Source organism: Trematomus bernacchii, unplaced genomic scaffold (genome assembly GCF_902827165.1).
Source record: "Trematomus bernacchii unplaced genomic scaffold, fTreBer1.1, whole genome shotgun sequence".
NCBI lineage: Eukaryota > Metazoa > Chordata > Actinopteri > Perciformes > Nototheniidae > Trematomus > Trematomus bernacchii.
In genome coordinates this window covers 10,708,827-10,726,916 of record NW_022987720.1, presented here as the reverse complement: position 1 = coordinate 10,726,916, position 18,090 = coordinate 10,708,827, and the positions used below count along the sequence as shown (strand labels likewise).

General features: G+C 41.1%; 1 protein-coding gene across 1 annotated transcript; it reads right to left on the bottom strand.

Moving 5' to 3' along the window:
- Positions 1-25: 25 nt before the first annotated feature.
- Positions 26-4,554, bottom strand: LOC117493187. Its single transcript, XM_034143623.1, has 10 exons — positions 4,499-4,554; positions 4,136-4,160; positions 3,004-3,334; positions 2,703-2,775; positions 2,439-2,559; positions 1,942-2,048; positions 1,547-1,830; positions 929-1,050; positions 667-765; positions 26-445 (listed from the first exon to the last, which is right to left on the bottom strand). Exons 1-10 carry the CDS (start codon positions 4,552-4,554, stop codon positions 26-28), a joined length of 1,638 nt encoding a protein of 545 aa, XP_033999514.1.
- Positions 4,555-18,090: the final 13,536 nt, after the last annotated feature.

The window sequence follows — 18,090 nt, the reverse complement described above, 5'->3', positions numbered from 1 at the left end:
TCCTCATTGGCCTGAAGTTGAGTGGTCACCTCTTGGAGATGTGTGTGTGTAGGCGCTGAGCCTCCTGCTCCAGACTGTGGTAACTCTGCAACTCCTGCTGCAGCTGTGTGGAGCGCGACACGGCCTCCTTCCTCTGCTCCTCACTGGCACTCAGCTGGGACTTCAGCGAGGCCCTGCAGCGCTCCCACTCCTGCCACTGCTCCATGAACTGCTGCCGGTCCAGCTCCAGGCGGGCCTGAGCGAGGGCAGTGGCATCGCCCGTGACCAGTAACTGAGCTTGTTGAGCTAAGAGGTCCACCCTTCGCCGCAGTTCTACTTCTCTTGTTTCTTCAAAGCTGCTCTTCTGATCCTCCAGCTCAAGGCGCAGGTCGTGGTTCATCTTATGAAGACGCTGTAAAACCAAAGCTTGTTCTGGAGACGAGTTGGAGTTTGAGAGGAGGTCGTTCTACGGAAAACAGTGAGCAGTATTAGCGCAAACTGTGCTTTCATGCTTATGTTTTAATACAGGACAAGCAACTTAACTTTTAGGTTTTAACTTTCAAATATCTAACATCCTAGTTTTCCTTTTATACAGTTTGTGTGTTTTCGCAATATGGCAAATTACATTAGTGCATGCCCTACAAACGTACTAGTGTTACTTAAAGTGATAACGTATGAATGTTATACCATTTCACTTGCATGCCTCGCTCTCTCTTGTTGCACCTCATCCCGCAGATTCCTGTTTAACTGCCGCAGTCGAGAGAGTTCCCTCTGTGTTTGCTCCAGCTGTAGAGAACATATTAAGAAAGCTGTCACACTAACCAGCATGCTTTTATTTATTCAGGCGAACATGCTTCAAGCTATTGTTTTTTTTACACACATACTCATTATTCATATATAAAGGGTAACTATTGTAGTTTTTATCATAGGTTTTTATTTAGAATATCACCTCTATGACAAGTGGCCCAGTTTGCTGCTTCTCCTTCTCCTTTGTGCTCTCAGTATTTGACTGCATTGTTGTGGAAGTAGAGCCGGCTCTTCCCTCAACACACGAAGACGCACCGGTCACACCTGAGGTTCAGAAAATGTAGTACTTTTGATATAAAATTAAACAATATGAAGTAGTTTTGTATAATATATTGGGGTAAATTGAATCATCGGCCAATAAAGGAACATTTATATGAATATGTGTTATTATTATATACTTTAAGATATATATATTTATTATTACAAATTGTAGCAGATAGAGTATCGGGCAAATTGCCATCATTGACTCCAATAGATTATAATCCAACACTCAAGTAGAGAAAAATGTATTAATTATTTACAATAAAAGTTTAATTGTATCTACTTTACTAGAAAATATATATTTGTATTATAATAATGAAGACTGGAAACACCTATAACGTCTAAATGTACATGATTATGTGTTATAACGATGATGAAATAGTAGCCAATATTGTCCAAATTGCTGTCATTGACTTAACAGCAACAGCACGACAAGCTTTTTGTATGAACTTGACTAGAAAAAATATGAATATAAACGTAGAGGGGAAGCACCCTTTACCTTCCACCACCTGCCCAGGAGGACTGATGGGAGACGGAGCGGAGGAGGCGGAGGGTGAGATGGGGGAGGCCAGATGAGAGGAGGAGATGGCAGGCGATGCAGAGCTTCCATCAGCAGAACGCCGCTCTGCCTCCGGCTGCAGGCTGGGCTCCTGGTGTTTCTGCTGCTCGTGCGTTTCCTCTGCACAGTCACTGCTGCTGGGCTCGTGGTGTTCAGCTCTCTCCGGGCCCTCGGCTGAGTCTGGAAGCTGTGCTTTTAGGGGAGTTTTCTGCTCTGAAAAGGAGCTGTGAGGAATAACAATGAAATATGTTTTGACTATGTATGTCATATGCACCAACGTCTATAAAATATCTTGAAATGAGTAAAGGTGGAGACACTTTAACAACTTTATTGACCTTGTGACGTCAGAGGTAGGACTGTGCCTCACATTTTTCAGCATTGCTTGGATCCAGTTGTGCCGCATAGAGGTCATGGCACAAAGTGTGTGCACCCCATCTATCGTCTGTGGAAAGAGAAATATCATTTATTACACACCTTAACGTTGAGGTAGTGGATATGTTAGCTTTTCCAGTTGAATGTTTGTGTTATGTTTTATTAATTTATCACAGTTTATCTAAACACTAAGGAGTAAACATTGATTTACCCTCAATATTTACTCCTGCTACTCAGCTCCCTTTACTCAAGCATCCAACGTGAGTTTTCATAATTTTGATGTTAAGAAGACTTAGATAGCATAGATAGACTGTAGTACATGTGTAGAGGGTTCGTTCCCTACTGGTACATTCAATAAGAAAACAATACAATACAACAAGTAAGAAAGCAGAAATATTGGCAGTCTTGTATGAGGTTTCGTAAGAACAGTTACTTTAAGGTATTCATAATGACACATTACCTGTTTCTTTACTTTGTTGCAGGTATGATGACATGCAGAGGAGGGAGACTCCTGAAGCTCAGAGGAGCTGCTTGTTTTCATTTGCTCCTCCTCATCCCCATCGAACTGATCCTCCTCATCCCTTTAAGGATGGACACATAAACAGAAAGGATCGACAAGCCCAGCAATTTTACATAATTCAAAATATAGCACAACAGCAGCATTTCATAACGCAACAACAAAAAAGAAAACCTCGCGTTATCTGAGTTCTTTAAAACAACAAACCTGAGCTGCTCCTCAGAATAAGACAGCGGTTTCTGTGCTGCAGTTGGTCCTTGTTTAACTGCATGCTCTGAATCTATTTCAGAGACAAAAGCTGTAAGTCATACTTTGTCAGAAGCTCCTTTAGTTATATTTATCCATTCTTATTTCTAAGAAAAACAATTAATCAACTACTTTGCTGTGGTGCTTAAGAAAAAAACATGAAAAGAGTGATAAAAAAAAGAGCAACCACATTTAGATTTGTATACAAACATAGATGGACTTTGAAATAACTTCATTTGGATGCATATGCTGTCAAACATACCGTCTCCCGCGGGTGTTTGGTCGAGCCTGTTGAGAGAGCGGCTGCTTCTCATGAAGGGAGCGGCAGAGAGAGAGGAGCTCTGGAGGGACGAGAAGCTCCGGCTGCTGCAGAGGCGCAGAGCCTGTCTGCCGGGGCGATACGCCGCTCGGGGCCCCTGGTGGACCACGCTGCCTCTCTTCAAACCAACACCAGCTTTATTAGCACCAGCCTTATTATCACTGGCCGTCGTCTCACTACCTCTGGTGCCCAGGCTGTTGCTCCTTCCATAAGTAACGCTGGTTTTGCTGGCAGCGTGTTTACCTCCACTGGACGCAGGAACAGCAGCAGGTTCCTTTGGGAGAGAGAAAATAGGCTGAACAGTGTTTCAAGTTTAAAGGTTTTATTGTCATATGCACATTAGCTACAGTGTAGATATGGCAATGAAAAACTGAAGTCCCAGGCACCCCCAACAGTGCAACCTGTGACTTAAGTTGTTCATGGTCTGAGTAGATACATCATAAATAAGACAGGATTGTAGGTGTAAAGTTCTGTATGTTTTTTGAGGATGCTCATATTTAAATATCACTGCACCTCCTGTTAATCCCGATTCCAAACTTGGCCTCTTTGACACAAACAATCCAATCACCATGTGAGACAACCTTTTAATCCTCAAAAGAGCTCTTAATTTGCTTAAGTACCATCTGACCGACACTGTGATCATGGACAAACACACACTTGAACTTAATCACACTCGAGCGTTGGAAAGCTATTGGAGACAGGCGGTTTATTCCGGTCTCTAGCGATGCAGCCTCACCAACTGCAGAGGCAATCAATCTGCGGCCGGATCACTAGACAGCGAAATCAATTAGAGGAGGCTCCAAGAGTCCTGACTTAGCGACTTGTGCAGGTCGTAAAAGCACTGACTTGACCTTCGGACATTAATGGCTGCATTAATGAAATGAAACGCACGTGTAGCAAAAACATGCACCTACTCTGAGGAAAATGGTGTCTTCTGTGTTTAGTGAACAACACAGATATGGTGATGTAGTCCAAACATTTTAAAACATATTGCATACAGTTGGCATTAGCTTTAGTGCTGGAGTAGTGGGGAGTTGTACAGTAAGATGATAGGCAAATATCTCATCTCACTCACCTGTGTGCATATTTGTATGTCTTCACTGATGCAAAAACCAGGATAACATAGGTTAAGCATATGTGTCAAATTAAGCAGGCTTTTTTATTTCACAAAATGAAACAAGCGCTGCTTTGTTGCAAGTTAGGAACTGGGAAAGATAGGATCATTTAACCATGATCCAACTCGTCCCTTTTTAACTGGAAGAATAAAAAAGAATGAAACGGTAAAGTAAGAAATATTTGAAAGGTCACATGTTGCCTAATCGTCATGACGCTTCATATCCATCAGAAAAGGTGATGAGTCTGAAATGTGCAAGACAATAAAACTCTTGGTAAAGGTCATCCTACAACTCTCAGTGTTTTAAGGGAGTGGGATACTTACCTTCCCCCCTGGCTTCGGTGCAGGTTATTTGGGCTTAGAGTTAACCAGGGAGTCATGCCACCTGTTAAAGATAAGATTAAGACAGTAAAGCATAAATTGTCCTGTCACCCTGCACTTCCATTAAACAATTATTAAGTGGGCGTCACAATGTTATTCATATATTTAATTTGACAGTAAAGAGGTATACATTAAAAGAAAGCATTGGAGGTTATGATCGTTTTGTGTGGCCCAAGTTAATGAAAATAGGTTTCCGTTGGCAAACATCTGTCACTGAAGATTGTTAAAAGGTAGAATCTGTCACAAGTATTTAAGTGCAGTTTCGACAAATACAGAGAGGTATAAATTATGAGCCAATAATTAAGATAAAGTGAAGTATATGATCGTTTCTGTGCGTGTTTTGTTTACCGAATGCAATACATACTGCACTATTAAAAAATGAAATGTCAATTAGTAATGGTGGTCATTTTACTGTGGCAATAAATCAACTCTTTTCACCTTAATTTGGCAGAATGGTAACAGGAAACATGAACATGGCAAAAGTTAAACAACATTTTAACATGCATTTTGTATGAAGAAATAGAGAATAAGCTAAATAAAATGATCACATATAGACCAGAATGAACATGCCCACTCTTTCTTCTCTCATGATGTTGCTCATTATTATTTCAGCTGCCATATTGGGACAATTCAAGTATGTTTTTTTATTATAATTGATGGCCTTCAGTGTCAAAATGAACATTTTTAGCAATGATGCCTTAACATTCATATATAAACAGGAAGAATGCTGACTCACCTTGGCGCCCTGGACATCATTTTTAAGCAGTAAGGTGAAAAAACTCTTGTATAGACTTTAAAGATAAACGTATAAACTTCTGGCTGGTGCAAATATCCATCTGCAGTGAGATGTGCTTCCTCTCACTGAGGCAAAGTCCAGAGAAATGAAATCACAAGGAGGTCTATACAATAGTGTCCTGAAGAAACACGCACATAATCCCATACACAGTTGACAAACTCTATTAGAGTTTGGCAGGATTAGGCCAACAGTTTAACAGGATTACCTCGCTTAATTTTTTGTGATCTTGACAAACAAGAAAAACTGCAAAAGCCCATTAAGTTATATAAATACACCATATATATATATATATATATATATATTTATTAGTTTTTTATAAACAATTAAAAAATAATATACTTGTTTTTATGACATTTCTTATTATTGTAATACTGCATTCCACTCATTCCACCCAGAGTTCCATGGAATGTCAAACAGAGACATTCTAGGACACTAGAACACCTAAGAATTCTACTAGGCCAATCTTCATATATCAGTCAGTCAGTTGAACTCACTTTCTTGTCAAGACTGGCTGTTTTCATTTGTCACTGTCTTATTTCAATTTTTTTGAAAAAAAACATTACTGACCTGATCTACAGGCAACAGGTTACCTGTTACAACATGGCTGCCTCTTTTGACAGCGACCTCCAGGTCATCAGAGGAGCAAAGCTGTCCTCCAAGTTTTCAGACTACCTTGTTCTGGACTTAATTGGACAAGGAGCCTTTGCAAAAGTCACCAAGTGTGTCAAGTCCGCCACCAATGAAACGGTGGCTGTGAGGATAACAAAGACACAGACAGAAAAAGAGCATGGCATCCTGCAAAAGCTCAGGAGCTTTGACTCTGACATGGGGAACTTTGTAAGGTGGGACACCTCATTCCTCTACAAAGACCATCTCTGTCAAGAATTCGAGCTGCTGGATATGAATCTGAAGGAGTTTGTGGATACGAGAAAGACCTTGTCTCTACCCCTGAAAGACATCCGGCCTATTGTACATCAGGTGGCAACAGCTCTGAAAGTCCTGAAAGACTTAGGGATCACTCACACAGATGTCAGACCAGAGAATATTATGCTAGTGGATCACTTACGGCAGCCATTAAAGGTCAAACTTATCGACTTCGGCTCCGCCTGCGATGCCACAAAAGCAGAGCAGGTCCCATCAATGCAGCACACGTGGTACTTGGCTCCAGAGGCCATGCTGGGACTCCTCTGTGACGAGCCCATAGACATGTGGTCCCTGGGCTGCATTGCTGTTGAGCTCTTCCTGGGCTCTCCGCTGTACCCCGGGAGCTGTGAATATGACATGATCTGCAAGATAACACAGACTCAGGGTGAGATGCCAGGGCACCTCCTCAACGCTGGACTCAAAACAAGAAAGTTTTACCTGAACACTTGTCCAAATAAGTGGACACTCATGACACCACATGAGTATGGAGGCATGTCAGTGATTGACGGCATGTTCAGCTCCCTGGATGATCTGAAGAAAGTCCAGCCGAAGCAAGACAGTCATGCCTCAAAAGCACATGCCATGAGAGATAAGGCTGATCTGGAGAACTTTGTGGAGCTGGTCAAGCAGATGCTGCAACTGGATCCTATTCAGAGAATAACACCCAGCCAGGTGTTGCAGCATCTTTTCGTTACAACGAGCCATCAGATGGACTTCTGTCCTCCACAAAGTCTGAGATCCACACAGCAGCCATCCTCAAAAACCAGATATTTTCCTGGGGAAATTAATTCTGGTCAAATGTCATGGGGCAGCACAACAACCCCAAAGATCCCATCACCAGAAAAGATGATCTGGGAAGCCACACCTTTGGCCAAAAGTACTTCTGGTCAAATGTCATGGGGCAGCACAACAATCCCAAACATCCCATCACCAGAAAAGATGATCTGGGAAGCCACACCTTTGGCCAAAAGTACTTCTGGTAAAATGTCATGGGGCAGCACAACAACCCCAAAGATCCCATCACCAGAAAAGATGATCTGGGAAGCCACACCTTTGGCCAAAAGTACTTCTGGTCAAATGTCATGGGGCAGCACAACAACCCCAAAGATCCCATCTCCACAAAGTCTGAGATCCACACAGCAGCCATCCTCAAAAACCAGATATTTTCCTGGGGCTAAAAGTCCACAAAAACCATTGAAACTGGTTGAGAATACTTCAAGCATCACTCTAATCCAGCCTCAGAGGAAAAGAAAGAGGGTCTCTGCTGGAAACAGATGCAGAGAATGCGCTTCCCCTGTAAGGAAGAAGCGGAGAACTTGTGGAGTGAAAAGGCGTTATTGGGAAATGTCAGAGGGCACTAGAGGATTTGGAGATTTCACTTCCCCAGAGAGAAAGAAGAGGAGGTTATGGGAAGATAAACCAACGCCAAAAAGGCGATATTCAAAGGCTAGGAAAAGAAACCCAAAGACCTCCTCATCAGGGAAGAATATGAGAAGGATCTGTGAAGATGCACCTCTGTTGGTAAATAAGCCCATTGGTAGCATTTCAAATGGCAGCCCAACAACCCCAAAGATCCCATCACCAGAAAAGATGATCTGGGAAGCCACACCTTTGGCCAAAAGTACTTCTGGTCAAATGTCATGGGGCAGCACAACAATCCCAAAGATCCCATCACCAGAAAAGATGATCTGGGAAGCCACACCTTTGGTCAAAAGTACTTCTGGTCAAATGTCATGGGGCAGCACAACAATCCCAAAGATCCCATCACCAGAAAAGATGATCTGGGAAGCCACACCGTTGGCCAAAAGTACTTCTGGTCAAATGTCATGGGGCAGCACAACAACCCCAAAGATCCCATCTCCAGAAAAGATGATCTGGGAAGCCACACCGTTGGCCAAAAGTACTTCTGGTCAAATGTCATGGGGCAGCACAACAACCCCAAAGATCCCATCACCAGAAAAGATGATCTGGGAAGCCACACCGTTGGCCAAAAGTACTTCTGGTCAAATGTCATGGGGCAACACAACAACCCCAAAGATCCCATCTCCAGAAAAGATGATCTGGGAAGCCACACCTTTGGCCAAAAGTAATTCTGGTCAAATGTCATGGGGCAGCACAACAACCCCAAAGATCCCATCACCAGAAAAGATGATCTGGGAAGCCACACCTTTGGCCAAAAGTACTTCTGGTCAAATGTCATGGGGCAGCACAACAACCCCAAAGATCCCATCTCCAGAAAAGATGATCTGGGAAGCCACACCTTTGGCCAAAAGTACTTCTGGTCAAATGTCATGGGGCAGCACAACAATCCCAAAGATCCCATCACCAGAAAAGATGATCTGGGAAGCCACACCTTTGGCCAAAAGTAATTCTGGTCAAATGTCATGGGGCAGCACAACAACCCCAAAGATCCCATCACCAGAAAAGATGATCTGGGAAGCCACACCGTTGGCCAAAAGTACTTCTGGTCAAATGTCATGGGGCAGCACAACAACCCCAAAGATCCCATCTCCAGAAAAGATGATCTGGGAAGCCACACCTTTGGCCAAAAGTACTTCTGGTCAAATGTCATGGGGCAGCACAACAACCCCAAAGATCCCATCTCCAGAAAAGATGATCTGGGAAGCCACACCTTTGGCCAAAAGTACTTCTGGTCAAATGTCATGGGGCAGCACAACAATCCCAAAGATCCCATCACCAGAAAAGATGATCTGGGAAGCCACACCGTTGGCCAAAAGTACTTCTGGTCAAATGTCATGGGGCAGCACAACAATCCCAAAGATCCCATCACCAGAAAAGATGATCTGGGAAGCCACACCGTTGGCCAAAAGTACTTCTGGTCAAATGTCATGGGGCAGCACAACAACCCCAAAGATCCCATCTCCAGAAAAGATGATCTGGGAAGCCACACCTTTGGCCAAAAGTACTTCTGGTCAAATGTCATGGGGCAGCACAACAATCCCAAAGATCCCATCACCAGAAAAGATGATCTGGGAAGCCACACCGTTGGCCAAAAGTACTTCTGGTCAAATGTCATGGGGCAGCACAACAACCCCAAAGATCCCATCTCCAGAAAAGATGATCTGGGAAGCCACCCCTTTGGCCAAAAGTACTTCTGGTCAAATGTCATGGGGCAGCACAACAACCCCAAAGATCCCATCTCCAGAAAAGATGATCTGGGAAGCCACACCTTTGGCCAAAAGTACTTCTGGTCAAATGTCATGGGGCAGCACAACAATCCCAAAGATCCCATCACCAGAAAAGATGATCTGGGAAGCCACACCGTTGGCCAAAAGTACTTCTGGTCAAATGTCATGGGGCAGCACAACAACCCCAAAGATCCCATCTCCAGAAAAGATGATCTGGGAAGCCACACCTTTGGCCAAAAGTAATTCTGGTCAAATGTCATGGGGCAGCACAACAACCCCAAAGATCCCATCACCAGAAAAGATGATCTGGGAAGCCACCCCTTTGGCCAAAAGGCCTTCTGTTGAACTTTCAAGTGGCAGCAAACACAGCCCACAGATCTCTCTCCTCTCAAAGGGGTTGAAGAGTATCGTAATTACACAGGAGAAAGACACTACCATGCTACCAAGCACCTCTAAAGACGCTGCTTCCACTGTGACCCAGCAGAAATCTCTGAACCAGGGGGTCGACAAGAACGGAAAAACTCTAATATGGATCATTGGATCTGGTTACGTTCAAAGAGGAGAAGTTGCAGCCTATGAGAACTTCGGTGAGAATTTTGGACTTGACGTCAAAGTTCAATGGTTTGGCACAGAAGGCATGCTCTGGAAGGGAGTCCTACCCCGCTTTCAGGCAGAGTTGTCAAAATCTCAGAGACCCCCTGACATTTTGGTCATCCACGCCGGCGGCAACAGCCTGGGAACAATGCCTGCAATGAACCTTGCATCAGTCATGAACAATGAATTGATGAAGCTCCATTCACAGTTTCCTTCAATGGCCATTGCATATTCCTGCATCACCGAGCGGCAAGTGTGGAGAAATGGACCTCCAGGGAAGGTCAACTATGACAGGAAGTGCGTCAACACATTTATGCAAAAGGCTGTTGGCAACCTTGGTGGTGAAGTAATTCAACATCCCCTCGTGACATTTTTTGACAACAACATATATCTCCCAGACGGAGTGAACTTCAGCAAGAAGGGGAATGGAATATTTGTGAGCAGCATCCGCAGTGTCGTGATGAAGATCCTTCAGAAATCTCACACCTAACTGCGAAACAAATATGTCTGATATGGATCATTGGATCTGGTTACGTTCAAAGAGGAGAAGTTGCAGCCTATGAGAACTTCGATGAGAATTTTGGACTTGGCGTCAAAGTTCAATGGTTTGGCACAGGAGGCATGCTCTGGAAGGGAGTCCTACCCCGCTTTCAGGCAGAGTTGTCAAACTCTCAGAGACCCCCTGACATTTTGGTCATCCATGCCGGCGGCAACAGCCTGGGAACAATGCCTGCAATGAGCCTTTCATCAGTCATGAACAATGAATTGATGAAGCTCCATTCACAGTTTCCTTCAATGGCCATTGCATATTCCTGCATCACCGAGCGGCAAGTGTGGAGAAATGGACCTCCAGGGAAGGTCAACTATGACAGGAAGTGCGTCAACAAATGTATGCAAAAGGCTGTTGGCAACCTTGGTTGTGAAGTAATTCAACATCCCCTCCTGAGATTTTTTGACAACAACATATATCTGCCAGACGGAGTGAACTTTCTCCATGTTCCTGTTGTAAATGTGTCAGCATAATAAAATTAAATGCATAAAAATGTATAACTGTGTACAGTGGTGGAATGTGTGTAGGGTTAGAACTGATTTATATGTTGCAATTAGCAGTAGTGTTTGAAATGTACAATTCATTTAAAAATATGCCTTGGTTCATTTTGTATCATCTTAATTAACTGACTAAGGAAAACAATTATAGAGCTAGGGAGAAAATACTGAATAATTTAAGCTAGCTGTGGCAACTATATCGTCACTTGCTAGCAACATACTAGATAACCTGTATAATGCACTTTGGTCTTTTATTGATGTTACAATGTAAACAGTAATTATGGCAAAAATAGCTTTCAAATGTTAAAACAGGTGTCAAAATGGTAAATGTTTGGTCGTAATGGGACACAGCGATGAACATTAAATAATACTATTACTGATACTACAGACAATATCCTGTATCAATCTTTTCCATTTTTAGTGGTATAGTAGGACTTAAAGGTGGGGTAGGTAAGTTTGAGAAACCGGCTCGAGATACACTTTTTGTTATATTCCATGGAATGCTCTTAACATCCCGATAGCAATGAATATCTTAAGTGCTTTGACAAAAAATCCATTAAAAAATGTCATCTGTGGAAGCCGTAATACTGTAAAAAGCACGACCAATCATTTTAGCCGGCCCGGCTAAAATAACTGGATGGCCTACCTGCCTGTCAGCCTTCCATCTGTGCACAAACTTATCTCGTGCCCTCATTGGTCATGTGCACGTTCGTGTGTGTTGGAGGAGGGGCTCTATAAGGAAGTGGCAGATTTTCTCCGGTTGTGTATTTTCAAATTCTAGCGATCTCGAGCCGGTTTCTCAAACTTACCTACCCTACCTTTAAGGTCTATGTCCTTATTATATATAAACAAAAACACATGACTGAAGAGGATGTATTTCTTTGTTATTCTTCTGCTTTTTTAAGTGCAGCCAAACTTTACTGAACCGTATCCAGACATCCAGGGCAAACAAGAGGTGGATGGTTCCTGTGTGACAACAGGGCCTTATGACTGCTGCTGTAGTGTTTTAAAATGTAGCCATGAGTAAAAAGTAAAACTTGGTAACATCATGTAAATTGAGATGCATTACCTCAGACTATAACTACTTCACATGACTCCCCCTGACATAAACCCTAATATAGCTCATGTGTGTCTGCAGATCTATTTGTGTAAATCCACAATATACAAGAAGCGGGTTGTTTGGCATAAAATACCTTATATTTCACGAATAGGACCAGACTGGGAAGAACATTGCTTAGAATTCCGCAATTTATGACCCAGTAAACCCACAAAAAGTGATGATAGTAAGCAAACAAAGCAGTAGACTGACCTCCAGGTGCCTGTACAGTGGTGACCTTTGAAGTTAAAGATAGCGATATGCTGCCATCTACAGGCTTCTATGTGCACTGACCCCACTCTGTAAAACAGAGCACATTTCTGTCATTTAACATTTAACTGCAAGAAACACATATTTTCACCATTATATCAAAGTTAGTAAAATACTTTCATCAATGGAATATTCTGCATGTTCAAAATCCAACTAGTTAGTAAGTCCTGCCATTGAACAATGTTTTTTTTTTTAAGTATCTACAGTGGTTATTACAATCCAATACATTTGTTGGTCCTAATTCAAATAGGATACCTTTTATTTGTGTGCACTGTTCTTCCCCCGTCTGAAAACACGGGCGCTGATGGGCTGACGGTCATCACGTGGCCTCACAGCTGATTTCGTTGGATGAGGTGTTTTGCTTTGACCGTTCATCATTTCATGAAGCCATTTCTGGTTAGCATCGCTGCAGAGTAGCACAGCAGTGAACTGTAGAGGTAAACCATGGCACAGGCAACACAGGGAAATGTCTTCGACGCAAACAGCTCTCAGATCCAGGTGGAGCACGATAAGAAGCGCCGGCAGTTTGTTATCCGACTAAACGGTGAGTATGTTTAACATGTAAACAGTAGCATGCTAACAGGCTAATGCTAGCTCTGCTGTTGTTCTTTTCTTGCTGCCAACATCGTCTTCGTTTTCTTATTGATGTCTCAAGCTGCCACTTCAGACACATAGCCGTTGTTATTTTCACATAGTTGCGATGTCACAGATATCATTTATTGTAAGGACTGAACAGACCACTGTGCTTCTTCTTAGTCAAAGCTGCTGACTTCCTTCACTTGTAACTTCACCTGCTTGTTTTTCGGAAATATTTTTGTTTGTTCCATCCTGAAAGCAAATATGCATCCACACCCACTAAAGACAGTTGTATAGACAATTCTGTCATATAAACAGACAATTAAAGCATTACTTAAAAGGAAGTTCAAGTATAACAACCTAGTTCCTCTCCTCAACCTTAACAAAACCAACTTCCAATTTTACAAGCTGAAAACAGGTGTTTAAAACCGTATCAATGTGTATATTCCAAGGTCAGTTTAAATTATTGTTTAATTAAAATCATTTTTGATCATTTATGAATTAAGATTTGTTTACAACAAAAGGCAAAAGCTATTGTTCCCTCAATAAAGATCTTTATCTCTTCTCTCAGAGTTTTTAAATGATGGGCTCCACATCACATGGGATTAAACAAGGGACCCTCTTGTTTTGATTGAGTGACCACTGAGGGAAATGACTCATGCCTTGTATTATTGAGCAGCCATGTTGCAGTATTATATGTAAATTAAACACTGCTACTGCAACTTGATCAATAACTTAGCCTTTGGGCAATATCTTTGTATTGTGTTTTTGGGCTACAACTGGCGATTATTTTTTTAATCAATATTTTATGAATATGTCAGACTTGTGAATTAATTGTTTGGTCTATAAAATGTCAGTAAGTAGTGAAACAATGTCCATCCAGGTTTCTATGATACAAAGTGAAGGCTTTTCCAGGGTTTCTACGCTCATTAAAAACCTGGAAAAGTCATGGAAATTCAAAATGCAAATTCCAGGCCCTGGCAAAGTTATGGAAAACAATATTTTTCCCAAAGATTTCGAAAAGTCATGGAAATGTAACCAAAGTTGCATCAAATATAATTTATATTTTAGCTAATCGCCGAAATAGTAATACTATAATGATAATAAATACTGTATCGTATAGTAATGAAACATAAAATGGCATTTAACTGTCGAGGTGTTTTGCTGGTGAGAGATTTTATTTGCTTTAGCCTGTAGAAGCTAGTAAGCCTACTATTTGATTTGTTTTAGGTAGGCACAATATGTTTCATATGCAGACCTTATTTTCCTGTTCCATGTTAAAATAAACCATTTTCAGTGGTACTGCTGAGAAAGAGTCATTTTTTTGGTCATGGAAAATTAGGTAAAGGTCATGGAAAAGTAATTGAAAATCATTGGTGAAAAAGAGTATGAACCCTGCTTTTCATGTCTTCCTTTTTAAGACCATAACACAAATATATTGAGTTTAATATAAATAAATACAAACATAGAAAGGTAGGAAATCTCCTTGTGTGAGATGGCCATTTTTCGATGAAACGTGAAATCGGCAATTATCTTTTCTGCAGACTGACATATCATTTAAGCTGTAATTAAGTTTGCCCTTAAAGGTCCCCTATTATACTATTTTTCAACAATATATCAACGATCTCGGATATACACAAAACGTGTCTCTGAAGTGTTTGGCTCGAAATACCAAAAAGATCATCTCTAGAAAGAGATTCAGGTGATAAGGTGGGCGGGTGTTACCTTGGTTGGTTATTGGCTATGGTTGCACGTAACCCAAAAAAACATTGTGACATCACAAAGTGGCCAAATCTGATCAGCTCCTTTTCAGACATGTTTTTTTTTATACGTCTGGCAGTGGTTCAGTCAGTAGGGGCTTGGACTGGGAGCTGTAGGGTCGCCGGTTCAAGTCCCGGACCAGACCTAAAGTATGGAGTGTGGACTGCCACGGAATATCGGCTTTAAAATGAGGAATAACAGAGGATTTTAGCAGTCAGAACAACTAAAGCAGCAGTTAATAACAGATACGAGTCACATCTAAAAAAAATATATAAAAGCATTTATTTTAATTGTGTAGCAGTCAGTTTATAATTTTCTCTCTAATTTTGGCAGCACTGTTGAGCATTTTGAAAATGTATTTTCATGCCTCTGTTCAAGGCTTAGTCTTTCTATCTGTATAGCCACTGGTGTAAAGTAACTAAGTTCATAAACTCAAGTACTATACTTGGGTACAATTTTGAGATACTTGTACTTTAAGTATTTCAATGTTTTGCTACTTTGTTCTTCTTCTCCTCTACAATTCAGAGGTAACTGGTGTACTTTTACTCCACTACATGTATTTAATACCTTTAGTTATTTTACAGATCTGGATGAATGATGTGAAATATAATCAAGTGTTAAATCAGACTTTAGTTCCACCTGGAGTAAATTCCCAAGCTACCCTGCAGTATACAAAGTCATTCAAACTAGCTGCACCTTTACCAGCTTTGAGAACACTTTCATGATCAATCATTATAAAACATATCACATATATTATTCTGAAATGGACCAATCTGCACAATGACTATTTTACTGTCGCTACTTTAACTATATTTTGATGATAATAGTTTTCTACTTTTACTTGAGGAACATTTTGAATGCAGGACTTTTACTGTAACAGAGTATTCCTACACTCTGGTACTTCTACTTTTACTCAAGTACAAGACCTGAGTACTTCTACTTTTACTCAAGTACAAGATCTATACTTATACCACCTCCGTTTATAGCCTATGAAAAAAACTATTAGAAAACGAAGGCTAAAGCTAACGTTAGCAGATAGTGACAATGTATGCTAGTTAGTTAGCTAGCTAATAATAATAATGTGGCCTTTTTGGCAGTTTAACTAAAGGTGTGCGGCTGCTGCTGTGAGGAAATTTACAATGGGCTTTAATGGAGACATGTTGAACGTTTTTGTCACTTCATGCCCTCAAGAGGCATTTTGTTTAATTATTTGTCATTTTTCAAGCTACGAGATGTTTTCCTACGTTTGTCATGAAAAAGTATGTCTCAAGAATGTAGGGTTTGGGAATTATGGCAGTTTTAAAAAAAATATATGAAGGCACATTTCAAGAATTCCCACACTCTAGCTGTGACATCACGCACTCTAGTTAATGTAAAAATCTGAAGAAAACCTCTTTAACAAGGTCTGAACAATGTTTAATACCTCTAAAAGTAAGAATCAGATTTAAAAGTTGTGTTACACAAATAATGTCAGAAAGATGTGTAACATTTTAAAGTTGGAATGAGGTTTCTGAGTGAAAGTATGAATGAACAGTTAGCAGTTGAAGTCGCATGAAGATTTGTTGAAGTCTGAAGAATGTCTCCATTGACTTCCATGTTAAAAATGTGATGAATTATGGGATGTATCTCTGGAATTATGAAAGTTATGAATGATAAAAGTAAAGCCTGCGATTCCCGACCGAGCTGAACGTTTTGATGTTTGAATGGAGTTTCTGTGATGTTGAATGTGGGAGGAGAAGAGGGCCAAAATAATTGGATGGAATAATAAGAAGAATTTTGTCCGTAGCATAACATATAGTTGGAATGCTGTATCAGCATTCCCACTAAATAACCACAGACATCAGAATGATGTAATTTAGCAACAGAAAACGGCAGGATTTGCATTGGACACGCCCCCGTCGACGCCGGCCAATAGAAGAAGACTACAGTTGATAACTCGTGATGGACAGGAAGAATCGACCTCTTTTTCACCTCGGCTGACCCAACGCACACGCGACAGGCAACTAGTGATGGGAATTATGGCTCTTTGATGGGAGCCGGATCTTATGGCTCCGTTCCTTTCAAAGAGCAGTTTTTTAAAAAGGGGGTTACTAGGTTTATCTGCCAAATAATCACCAGGATAATGATTGACTGCAGGGGCGTCGCCTGGACCTGGAAACATTCGGGGCTTAGCCCACAGTGGCGGTGTAGGTACCAGAATCTGTTCGGGGTTCGTTACGCTTACCAATGACGTCACGCATTGGCTGTACAGCAACCCAAGAGGACATTTTACACAGCCAAATTCCGCAAAGAATATTAAAAAATAACAATCGACACTACTGTAAACATATTATGTAAATAACCCAATTTGTGTTCTGTGAAACTGAAAAGGATATTGCATTGTTTTTTGTTACTTTCGTTGCAGTTGTATGTCTTAAATGTAATTTAGGTTAACTTCCTGTGCTTTTATTTTGAAGGCGAGTTTAGGCTGTTGACAGGAAGTTGTTGTTGCTATGGAAACAACATGCCGGAGAAAAAAGTAATATCTTTTTAATGGTGTCCACTTGGGCTTTAATGCTAGCTAATGCTAACTTATGCTAATAGAGTGGCGAAGTCCCTCCCCTTCCGGTGGACCTCCATGGGACCTTATTTCGGAAAAATTATGTATTGAAGTCAATGGAGAGAGAAAGATTATCTTTCGATCCCGTTTGAATTGTGCCACGAATTACACATATGATGTTTGTCAATTTAAAAGATAATTTTGCAAGTCAAAAAAAAAAAATGTGTCGTAAAACTGTGAAGTAACACATTTGTTTGTGTGAAACGCTCAATGAACTACATCTCTGGTCTCACAGAACAACACACGTCATCAAGATGGCCGTCACTACTGTCTTGTCAACAAAACGATTGACTACCCTCACTATCACCACAATGAAACACGTCCTGAAGAAAGTCATGCAAAGCTGCCTGCCTGCCTTCCTTTGATTCTCTCTGAACTGCCTGGTCTTTTTAATGTTTAATGTCAACCATTTGTGCAGATAGCATGAAGTAGAGAAGATCGCTACACAGTACATTTCTCTGAGTAAAATTGACTCAAATTGAAGAAAATTTTACTCTAAAAATATTACATTTGGTCCCAACCTATATAGAGTAAAATGTACTCTTTGTTCAGAGTTGTATTTTTAGAGTTCATTTTACTCTATTATGTGCTTAGATTTGACTCTGCTTAATGGTTATTTACTCTATGTAGTGTATATTAAAAACAACTCTACTGCCATTCTACTCATAATAGAAGGTAATTTTACTCCCAATCGAACGTAATTTTACTCCAAATAGAAGGTCA